Consider the following 12,500-nt stretch of genomic DNA (forward strand, 5'->3'; position numbering starts at 1 on the left):
AATTACAGCCGCCCAGCTGTACAGGGGCGGGGCTAAAGTGCCCATTGTGATGTCATCACCCAACAGCAAACAGGATGAGACTTTACACACACGCACACACACCCACACACACACAATGTTGAGTCTGTCACTGTTTGTTTTAAGAATTAAAAGTTACATTTTGTTTGTCTGAGTCCTGTCTCTCCCTCTATCCCTCTCTCTGTCTCTACCCATGTGTCTCTCTATCTGTCTGTAAAAGTCCTCTAAGCGTTTTTTACTGCCTTGCCTCTATAGCACCTCTAATAGGTGTCAGAAGGTCACACTGTGTATGTGTGTGTGTGACTGCACGTTTGCTCAGGACGACAGAGGGGAACGCTCATTACAATTCCTCCCTCACACCGCTCTTAATCTCCTGTCTGTCTCCTCTACCTCACTCTCCTCAGTCAATACTGGGTACGTGTGTGGATCACCGAGTCAGTACTGTACGAGTGTGGATCACAGAGTCAGTACTGTACGTGTGTGGATCACTGAGTCAGTACTGTACGTGTGTGGATCACTGAGTCAGTACTGTACGTGTGTGGATCACTGAGTCAGTACTGTACGAGTGTGGATCACTGAGTCAGTACTGTACGAGTGTGGATCACCGAGTCAGTACTGTACTAGTGTGTGGATCACTGAGTCAGTACTGTATGAGTGTGGATCACCGAGTCAGTACTGTACGAGTGTGGATCACCGAGTCAGTACTGTATGTGTGTGGATCACCGAGTCAGTACTGTATGTGTGTGGATCACCGAGTCGGTACTGTACTAGTGTGGATCACCGAGTCGGTACTGTGCTAGTGTGGATCACCGAGTCGGTACTGTGCTAGTGTGTGGATCACCGAGTCGGTACTGTGCTAGTGTGTCGATCACCGAGTCAGTACTGTGCTAGTGTGTCGATCACCGAGTCAGTACTGTGCTAGTGTGTCGATCACCGAGTCAGTACTGTACGAGTGTGTCGATCACCGAGTCAGTACTGTGCTAGTGTGTCGATCACCGAGTCAGTACTGTGCTAGTGTGTCGATCACCGAGTCAGTACTGTACGAGTGTGTCGATCACCGAGTCAGTACTGTACGAGTGTGGTCATGGGTCAATGACCATGACCCCTGACCTTAACCCTGAGCCTCATGATCATGTCCGTGGTCATATATGTACACTGCCCTTTATGCCTCTATAGACTGATTGCTTTTTCTTAACAAAAATGTTTTCTTTTCTTTCAGGAATCATTGGGAATGGTGTACTGGACTCTTCTCCTTTCTCAAGTACATACGTCACCACGGCAACCCTGGTCCCCCTCATGACTTTCACTAGCCGGACAACCATCAATCAAACACAGGGCACCATGACAACCTTTCAGTCAGATTCACCCCCTGCTGACCTGACAACCCATGAAACATCATCACAGCCATCATCCCCAGTGATGCCTACACCCGTATCAACCACCGACTGGTTTATGGCTTTCTCCACTATGAGCTCCATGGAAACCCTGACGAGTACGGCGGTCAGCCCAACCAGTGCCAGTGCTGAGCTGGGTAAGAGTGTAGCAGAACACCACCCAAACCACCACACCACCTTCTACCACCCAAACCACCACACCACCACCCAAACCACCACACCACCACCCAAACCTCCACACCACCTTCTACCACCCAAACCTCTACACCACCACCCAAACCACCACACCACCACCCAAACCTCCACACCACCACCCAAACCTCCACACCACCACCCAAACCTCCACACCACCACCCAAACCTCCACACCACCTTCCACCACCCAAACCTCCACACCACCTTCCACCACCCAAACCTCCAAACCTCCACACCACCACCCAAACCTCCACACCACCTTCCACCACCCAAACCTCTACACCACCACCCAAACCTCTACACCACCACCCAAACCTCTACACCACCACCCAAACCTCCACACCACCACCCAAACCACCACACCACCACCCAAACCTCCACACCACCTTCTACCACCCAAACCACCACACCACCACCCAAACCTCCACACCACCTTCCACCACCCAAACCTCTACACCACCACCCAAACCTCCACACCACCACCCAAACCTCCACACCACCTTCTACCACCCAAACCTCTACACCACCACCCAAACCACCACACCACCACCCAAACCACCACACCACCACCCAAACCACCACACCACCACCCAAACCTCCACACCACCACCCAAACAACCACACCATCACCCAAACCTCCACACCATCACCCAAACCTCCACACCACCACCCAAACCTCCACACCACCACCCAAACCTCCACACCACCACCCAAACCACCACACCACCACCCAAACCACCACACCACCACCCAATCCTCTACACCACCACCCAAACCACCACACCACCACCCAAACCACCACACCACCACCCAAACCACCACACCACCTTCTACCACCCAAACCTCCACACCACCTTCCACCACCCAAACCTCCACACCACCACCCAAACCTCCACACCACCACCCAAACCTCCAAACCTCCACACCACCACCCAAACCTCCACACCACCACCCAAACCACCACACCACCACCCAAACCTCCACACCACCACCCAAACCTCCACACCACCACCCAAACCACCACACCACCACCCAAACCTCCACACCACCTTCTACCACCCAAAAATCCACCTGGGACACCTGGACCAGCAGGTATCAGGACTCACCTGACTCACTCTCTCTTTTTCTCTCTCTCACTCCAGTGTCCTCCCCTCTCTGTCTCAGTCCAGTGTCCCTCTCTCTCTCTCTCTCTCTTTCTCTCTCTCTCTCTCTCTCTCTCTCTCTCTCTCTCTCTCTCTCTCTCTCTCTCTCGTGCTGTTTCCAGAGCTCTGATGTCCTTCATTTCTTATGTCCTCTGTCCAGCCATAAATCTCATTTGTAGGGTGTGTTTGTTTCTCTGAGTGCAGGTAATGTACTTCCAGACATTAGCATTTATTCTTCCAGCATGGGCAAAGGACATTGTCCTTTGTGTGTGTGTGTGTGTGTGTGTGTGTGTGTGTGTGTGTGTGTGTGTGTGTGTGTAAGAAGACAGTAGGAGACTGCGGATGCAGAGGAAGTCGTCTTGTCCTCGGTGAGGGGACAGTCTAGACAGTGACTGGAATCTTGATCTGTGTGTGTGTGTGTGTGTGTGTGTGTGTGTGTGTGTGTGTGTGAGAGAGAGAGTGCGGGCGTGTGTGTATGTGAGTGCGTGTGTGAGTGCGGGCGGGCGTGCGTGTGTGTGTGTGCGTGTGTGAGTGCGGGCGCGCGTGTGTGTGAGTGCGGGCGCGCGTGTGTGTGAGTGCGGGCGCGCGTGTGTGTGAGTGCGGGCGCGCGTGTGTGTGAGTGCGGGCGCGCGTGTGTGTGAGTGCGGGTGTGAGTGCGGGCGCGCGTGGGTGTGAGTGCGGGCGCGTGTGTGTGTGTGTGTTTGTGTGTGTGTGTGTGTGTGTGTGCGTGTGTGTGAGCAATGACCTCCAAGGGGAAACAGTGTATCTTGCCCATTTGTCTCGTCTGTTCATCCAAACATCATAATGATTAATCATTTAGAGCAGCATAGAGGTGTGTGTGTGTGTGTGTGTGTGTGTGTGTGTGTGTGTGTGTGTGTGTGTGTGTGTGTGTGTGTGTGTGTGTGTGTGTTAGGGAGAAAGCCACAGATATATCTTTATACTGCATTGACTTTGTCATGAGCACTAGAATCTCAATTACAACGAAAGACAGAAGAGTGACCACACACACACACACACACACACACACACACACAGCCTGATTTCTGAGGACCTGAGCCAGGGGTATTAACAGGAGCAGCTTGGGGCTGTTTTACATGCACTCTGAAAGATTAACACCCTCTCCAACGCCCCAGCTGTATCTATGAGGGCTTAAAATAGAAACGTTTATAAACAGGTTACGCACCTCCTCACCACCATTACTGTGTAACAAACACACCTGTGCACACACACGTATGTACACACACACACACACACACACGTATGCACACACACACGTATGCACACACACACACGCACACACACACACACGTATGCGCACTCACACACACACACATATGCACACACACACACGTATGCGCACTCACACACGTATGCACACACACGTATGCACACTCACACACACATACACACACACGTATGCACACACACACACACGTATGCACACACACACGCACACACGTATGCGCACTCACACACGTATGCACACACACACACACACACACACACACACACACACACGTATGCACACTCACACACATATATACACACACACGTATGCGCACTCACACACGTATGCGCACTCGCACACGTATGCGCACTCACACACGTATGCGCACTAGGCTTGTCACGATACTAAGAATTACAACTTCGATACGATCCTTTAAAAAATATTGAAATTCGATACCATTTCTGATACCAAAGTCAGATACGGTGCTAATTTCCGTTTTAAAGCCTTTTTATTTTTTTTTATAAACAAACAAATGAATGTTGCTTTGTGTTTGAAAATGCTTGAAATTGTAACTTCATTTCACAACAAATATCTGTCTGACTGAACAGTTCTTTTGTGTTAACACGAGCATCTTGTAATTCCAGGATGAAACATGAGAGAACGTGAAGACGTTACGATTGGGCGTTTTGAAAATAAACAACTATTAAATAATGTGATAAAAAAGCAAATAATTTCGAGTACATGTATAAATATTTAACTTATCCCAACAAACATACGACGTCAGAAAGACGTTAAAATCAAGTCTGTATCACGTCGGTCAGTCCAGACCCATTTTTACAAGTCTGGTGGACGTTCAAAACTGGCTCAAAATCTGACAGTGTGACTAGGACCATAGCCTTTTAACTTAACATGAACGTCTATGACGAGTTTTCTATCTGAACGTTTGACTAGGACCTTTATTGGATGTCAGGACGTGCAAAAACTGCAACTGAACGGCAGTAATAGACGTTTAAAAAAGACGTCGCTAAAACTTTCATTCTGGCTTTTCAGTGGACGTCTTTTGAACGTCTGACAAAGTGTCTTTGCTCGTGCTGGGAAATATTGAAATGGACCTTGAAAGTGACATACAAGTGTTTGAATTCCACAAGGTGTATGAACCCTGCAAACATGACTTTGTTCATCGCGCTGAAGCGCGGCGCACGCGAGGTCGTGCACCTCTCGAATTTTGTAACTTTGCGCGCGCCGCTCCTCAGCGCAATGAACAAAGTCATGTTTGCAGGGTTCAATTCAAGCGCTTGTACCAATATTTCCCAGCACGTTAAACTTAATTAAGTTAAATATTTATACATATTGTGGCGTGGTGTGGAAGAGAGAGGCCGCAGGCAAGTCCATTCTCAAGGAAAGACAGGCTTTTATTTCCTATATGAGGTTAGTTTGCCGCACGCAGGCGCGCTAACAGGAGCTTTAATTGAGCTTAGACTTGTACGTGGAACACAAGGTAAATCACAGGTGTACTGGTATCACACACTGACGGAGGGTAAACTTAGGAGAGACACAAATACATAATGACAACCAGGATGACTCGACTAACAATGTCCATAAACACTAATTACTAATAACATTACATAGGCATAAACATACATGAACACATAACACCGTTGGAGCCGAAGAGGCTCATGGGTACTGGCGTCACTCTCCGGTACCCCCCCATTGGTCTGACGCTACACAGCCCCCCTCCCAGAGGTCAGCCGTCCCGGCGACCGTCACATGGTTAACACAGTAGTGTAAACTGGCAACAGTACAGTGAAAATGGGACATGGCACAAGCATCGCATCGTGAGAGGCGGACAGAGCAGCACAGAATGGCATGAACATTGCAGAAGGGTACAACAATCACAAAAGAGAACATTTTTTTTTTTTCCTTTTCAAGGTGCAAACCCAGTACAGGACACTCAGGACAAAATGAATGATACCACGTACATAACCGCATAACCAAGGCCTGGACAAGTAACAAATAAGCTGGTCTGCATCATTAAACACAGCAACATCAAACACAATAGTGTTAACAAGGTGTCAACAGTTAAACAGTACATAAACAAGTCAACCCACAGAGAGAATAACAGTTCACATGACACAGTCCTGCAGGCGCTGCGGTAGCCTCCGCATGCGTTGCGGTCTGGCCGGACCGGCTCCAGGGGACATAGCAGGAGTAAGCACAGGGGAAACCGGGGGGGAGGAGTCTGGGCAACGTCCAGTGTCCTGCACCTTTGGGCGGTAAAGGGCAAGGCGGTCGCGGTGGACTACGAGGCGCCGCCGGCCCCAGCGCAATCTATAAACGACGTCGCTTACCCGTGAGAGTACTGTGCACGGCCCCACCCAAGCAGACTGCAGCTTGGGGCATAGTCCTCTCTTCCGGCGGGGGTTATATAACCACACTTCTGAGTTTGTGGGCAGGGGTTCACCGTAGCAGCGCATGTCGTACGCGCGCTTCTGACGTAGTCCGGCCTCTGTCTGGTTACCCCTGGCGAGCTTGTGGGCGTTGTGCAGCCTCGCCCGCAACCTAGAGACAAACACAGGACCCGGATCAACCTCATCATCATTCGTCGGGGGTGCCCCAAATGCCAGGTCCACTGGAGACCGCAGTTCCCGGCCGAACATAAGCATAGCAGGGGTGAAGCCAGTAGTTTCCTGCATGGCAGAGCGGCATGCCAGCAGGACCAGAGGTAACTGTTTGTCCCAGTCTCGCTGATTCTCCCGGGTAGCCATAGCCAGTTGGGTGGCTAGGGTCCGGTTGAATTGCTCAACCAGACCATCACACTGTGGGTGAAGGGGTGTTGTTCTCGTCCTGTGTACCCCCAGCAAGCGGCAGACCTCGCTCATGACCTCAGACTCGAAGTTCCGGCCCTGGTCACTATGTAACACCTCCGGAACACCGAAACGGCAAAAGAACTCCCCCACCAGAGTCTCTGCCGTTGTAATCGCACTCTGGTCGGGCACCGCGTATGCCTCTGGCCATTTAGTGAAGTAGTCCATGGCTACGAGCACATAGCGGTTACCCGACTCAGTCACTGGGAGTGGACCCAGCACGTCCACCGCCACCCTCTCCATAGGGCAACCGGATTGCATGGGATGGAGAGGGGCGCGCGGAGTCCTTGCCGGTCCCTTTTTGGCAGCACACAAATCGCAGCAGTGGACATACAGTTCAACATCTGTTCTGCAACCAGGCCACCAGAATTTCTGTCGCAATCTGCTTAACGTCTTCGTGATGCCGAAGTGGCCGGAGCCAGGTAGGCCGTGTACCGCCTGCAGCACCGTGTTACGCAGGCCCCGCGGCACCACAGTCTGAGTCAGACGACCTCCGGTGCTTGGGTCCTCCCAGGTCCGGTACAGGACGTTCCCCACGACCTTTAAGCTGTCCCAGCTGGACTTCAAAGCTTTGGCCATGGGCCCCCGTCGCAACGCATTGTCCCAGTCTGGCACGGCGGCCGATTCTAAGGCGCCTATCGCCCACGCAAGCTCTGGATCTGCACTCTGAGCATCGGCTAGTTCTGCAGCAGGCACGCAGGACATCACAGGGGGGGTGGGAGCAGCCCGACTGACTGCTGCGCACACACCGACAATCTCAGCCTTTTCTTCGGCGCGTTGGCAATGTTTGCACTCAAGAGAGGCGCACGGTCGTCGCGACAGCGCGTCGGCATTTCCATGATTTCGGCCCGGCCTGTGCTCGACCACAAAGATAAACTCCTGTAGCCTTGCCAACCATCTCGCTGGCTGGCCCTCTGGCTCTTTGAAGTTCAGCAGCCATTGCAGCGACGCATGGTCTGTTCTCAACAAGAACGGCACACCATAGATGTACGGCCGAAAATGCCGCAATCCTTCTACCACGGCCAGTAGCTCGCGACGCGTAACGCAATAATTCCTCTCGGGTTTGTCCAGGCGGCGGCTGAAGTACGCTATCACTCGCTCAGAGCCCCCTTGGGATTGTGACAGAACGGCTCCTAACCCGTGGTCGCTCGCGTCAGTGTCAACAATAAACCGCTCGGAGGAGGAGGGGTAGGCCAGGACAGGTGCACTACACAATCTCTGCTGCAGGGTACGGAAGGCATGCTCAGCGTCGTCGGACCATTTAAACCTCGCACCGCCACCACTCGTCAGGCGGTGAAGGGGGGCGGCGATATCCGCGAAGCCCTTCACGAAACGGCGGTAGTAAGACGCGAGCCCGAGGAAGCTGCGAACTTGTCGCACCGAGCGAGGTGTGGGCCATTCCCGAACAGCAGCCGTCTTGCTGGGGTCAGTAGCTATGCCCTCCCCGCTCACAACATGCCCGAGGAAATTAACGCGGCGTTGAAGGAGATTGCACTTAGCCGGATTAAGGGACAATTTCGCCCCCTCCACGAGGCTTAAAACTAACTCCAGGTTAGCCAGCGCAGACTCAAAACCCGCAGCATGGACCAAAACGTCATCCAGGTACACAACGCATTTACTACTCGGAACGCCGGACAACACTCGCTCCATCAGGCGCTCAAAAGTGGCCGGCGCGTTACAGAGCCCGAAGGGGAGAACCGTGAAATGCCAGAGACCGGTGCCGATCGAGAAAGCGGTTTTCTCCTTCGCTGCATCGTCCAAGGGGACCTGCCAGTACCCGCTCCGCAGGTCCAACGAGCTGAACCAATCCGAGCCCGCTAACCGCTCGAGAGTGTCGTCCACCCGTGGCATCGGGTACGAGTCGAGCTTAGTGACCACATTCAAACGTCGGTAGTCAACGCAAAAACGCCACGAACCGTCCTTCTTAGCGAGAACTACGGGCGCGGACCACGAGCTATTCGATGGTTCAATGACACCGGCCGCTGCCATTTCGCGAATTTGGGACTCGGCCGCCATACGTTTGGCTAACGGGAGGCGGTGGGGTCTCAGGCAGACAGGCTGGGCGTCGCTCGTATCAATCGAGTGGCTCGCGAGCCCTGTTCTTGAACAGTCACGCTCGCTCACAGCGAACAGCCCCCTGTAGCGATCTAGGAGCTCACGGAGTAGCTCGCCTTGTGATGTAGATAAACCCGTGCTACTTCTGAGCCACAACTCATGGATCGGGTCTCCCGGTGGTTGAACTGACAAGACGTAACTCGTAGGGCCCGGAGAAACTACGCACGAACGTGAGGCCGCGTCGCCCCCACCGCAAAAGTTGATCCGGTGGCCGTTCAACGACAATACCCCATGTCCATAGTCTATGACAGCCTTAGCTTTCTTCAGAAAGTCATCACCGAGGATACATGGGTCTAGCACGTCCCCAACCCAAAACTCGTGCGTCCAAGGCCCCTGCCCAAAGTCGAATACGGTGTCAGTGCGACCCAGCAACTCAAACTGTTCGCCAGTCACTGTAGTTAGCCCCCCTTGCTTACGCGTCATAGCAGAAAGCCCCCCCGGGCAATTAGCTAGCAGTTCAGGTCTAATCAGTGACACCGAGGACCCCGTGTCTATTAGAGCGGGAATAAGGGCATCGCCAAACTTACATGTGATGTGCAAGTCGCGTTGTCCGGCAATTCTCGAGACAAAGTTTGAGGGTAATCCATAAGGGACCGGAGTCGCCGCGCCCCTCATCGGGCGACTCCTTGCTCGTTTCCCGCTGCTTTGCAATGTGTGGACTTGTGTCCCTGCTCCCCGCATTGCCAGCATGTTAGTTGGCCGGTCGCTCGTCGGTCGTGCACGCGGGGCCGCCGCGGTAATCCGTCCCTGCCGTCACTAGATAGGATGTGCTCGGCTCTAGATGCCTCTTCCACCGCAGCGTCAAGGGATGTCGGGTTAGCCAGACGGACGTGCCTCCTCAGCTCGGCTGGTTCAATTGCGCCAATGAAGAAGTCCAATGCCAACTGCAGCTGTGCCTCACGCGGAAACAGTGGGTAGGCCAGGCGGACCAGCAGTGCGATCTCCGACGCCAAAACCCCGAGCCTCTCACCTCGGCAACGGCGGCGTCCGGCCAAAATCTGTTTTGCCGTCGACTCATCCGGCTGCTGCCCAAACCTGGTCTGGAGCGCTGCCTTGAGCGGCGCTAGCGCGTGTCTGGCTTCCGCGGGCAGCCCGACCAGAACCCTGAGTCCCGGTCCCCGGAGCGCCAAGCATAGCTGAACCGCCGTCTCGGCCTCGGACCAGTTTTCGTAGCTGGCGACGGCGTCGAGCTGGGCCTCAAACGCTGCCCAATCCGCTTCGCCATCATAGCCGGGCAGGCTCAGCCGGCGCGTTGGGATGGTTGCAGCGGTCGCCGTCGCTTCAGGCACCATCGTGCGCGCGGCGGGCAGTTCCCACGTTCCGTCGCACCCTCTGGCAGGTGTTCTCCTACGTCCAGGGGCTGGCTGGTCGGTATCGCTCGGCCCGTCTAGGCGCTGCTTCGCCGTGTTCCTGTTGCCTCGTCGCTTCTCTCTCGCTCCAGTTTGTAGCCGTTCGAGCTCCCCGGATAGTTGTAATATCTCATCGCGGAGAGCCACTTCTGACACCAGTTGTGGCGTGGTGTGGAAGAGAGAGGCCGCAGGCAAGTCCATTCTCAAGGAAAGACAGGCTTTTATTTCCTATATGAGGTTAGTTTGCCGCACGCAGGCGCGCTAACAGGAGCTTTAATTGAGCTTAGACTTGTACGTGGAACACAAGGTAAATCACAGGTGTACTGGTATCACACACTGACGGAGGGTAAACTTAGGAGAGACACAAATACATAATGACAACCAGGATGACTCGACTAACAATGTCCATAAACACTAATTACTAATAACATTACATAGGCATAAACATACATGAACACATAACACTGTTGGAGCCGAAGAGGCTCATGGGTACTGGCGTCACTCTCCGGTACCCCCCCATTGGTCTGACGCTACAATATACTCGAAATGATTCGAAATATTGCTCTTTTAATCACATTATTTAATGGTTGTTTATTTTCAAAATGCCCAATCTTAACTTCACGTTCTCTCATGTTTCGTCCTGGAATTACAAGAGGCTCGTATTTGTTAACGTAATACAAGAGAACTGTTCAGTCAGACAGATATTTGTTGTGAAACGAATTTCAACATTTTCAAGTACTTTAGCCTAAATTGCAGCACTTTTCAAACCTGAAACACAAAGCAGCATTAAAATTCGTCAGGTAAGCTCCACCGCTCGCGGAGGTTCGCGCGAGGTGCGCGCGGAGTCGAGCGCAATGGTCACTCAACCAGGCTTTAGCGCCCTTCGTTGAAATGTTCCAAAAGCACCGCTTGCAAATGGGCTTGTTCATGTCCTTCAGTTTTCCATCTGTATCTGCTTCGAACCCAACAGCACTGCGTTTGCTTTAGCTGCCATATTAGCATTACAAACTGTCCTGTGCATTACGGCAGCTTGGGTGGGTCAAACGAAAGCGCATTTTATGTAAAAAGAATCGATACTTAAGGGAAACGAGTATTGTACCGTTTCAGAATGTATGTGTGTGTCCAGAGATGTCAACTCCAGGTTCAGAAAGTAAAAGTCCTCACCAGGATTTTGCTCAAGCTTGCTAGATTTTCTAATTAGCAATCCAGGTAAAATTAGTGGAATCAACACAATCCAGGAAGCCTGAGCAAAATCCTGGTGAGGACTTTTACTTTCTGAACCTGGATTATACAACTCTGTGTGTGTGTGTGTGTGTGTGTGTGTGTGTGTGTGTGTGTGTGTGTGTGTGCAGAGTTGATGACGTGATGAAACACTGTTGGAGAAACAACCAATCCACATGGGCTTTTTTTCAGAACCTGTACAATCTGACAGATTCAGGAAGCATTTTGTTCAAGTTATTTTATGAACTGCTGACATTATATGCAAATTACCACAAAATATGGCAACATATATCATGTAAAAAAGTCACATACTTTGACCGTTCACAATTATGAATGAGGAATCATGTTATCTCCAGGCTCCTAGCTGCTAAAGTCACTATTACAGTTACAACTGAACATCTGTTGGATTTTCTGTTGACCAATGAAACTTATTGGTCTGCTTATTCAGCCGAGCTTCCAGCCAATCAGAGCTCTGTGTGTGGGCGTTCCTCAGGCACGTGCTCTGATATTACGGAGAGCCAGTGTCGCATGCTGCCGTACAACCAGAGTGGGGTGTTGCCAGGGGCAACGGTTGTGAAGGGCGGTGAGTTGGAGATGTTCCTGAAGTTCTTCAGCTACCTGAACAGACTAAGCTGCTACAGACACATCATGTTGTTTGGCTGCACCATCGCCCTGCCCCAGTGCACCACCCACGGAGACAGCAGGTCAGGGGGAGGGGCACTGTGTGTGGGGGGGAGGGGCTTGTGTCTGTGTGGGGGAGGGGCACTGTGTCTTTGTGGGGAGGGGCGGCACTGTGTCTGTGTGGGGGAGGGGCATGTGGGGGAGGGGCACTGTGTGTGGGGGGGAGGGGCTTGTATGTGTGGGGGAGGGGCACTGTGTGTGTGGGGGAGGGGCACTGTGTGTTTGTGGGGAGGGGAGGCACTGTGTCTGTGTGGGGGAGGGGCACTGTGTGTGGGGGGAGGGGCTTGTATGTGT

At 52.5% G+C, this 12,500-nt stretch overlaps 1 protein-coding gene across 1 annotated transcript in view; it reads left to right on the top strand.

Moving 5' to 3' along the window:
• Nucleotides 1–12,500, top strand: part of LOC143497347 (atrial natriuretic peptide-converting enzyme-like) — a 51,763-nt gene that overhangs the window by 6,286 nt on the left and 32,977 nt on the right. Inside the window, exons 3-4 of the mRNA XM_076993249.1 lie at nucleotides 1,238–1,549; nucleotides 12,019–12,229. Of these exons, the coding sequence (XP_076849364.1) occupies nucleotides 1,238–1,549; nucleotides 12,019–12,229 (523 nt within the window). The remainder of the gene's footprint in view (nucleotides 1–1,237; nucleotides 1,550–12,018; nucleotides 12,230–12,500) is intronic.

The sequence above is a fragment of the Brachyhypopomus gauderio genome, unplaced genomic scaffold, assembly GCF_052324685.1.
Source record: "Brachyhypopomus gauderio isolate BG-103 unplaced genomic scaffold, BGAUD_0.2 sc107, whole genome shotgun sequence".
Classification (NCBI taxonomy): Eukaryota; Metazoa; Chordata; class Actinopteri; order Gymnotiformes; family Hypopomidae; genus Brachyhypopomus; species Brachyhypopomus gauderio.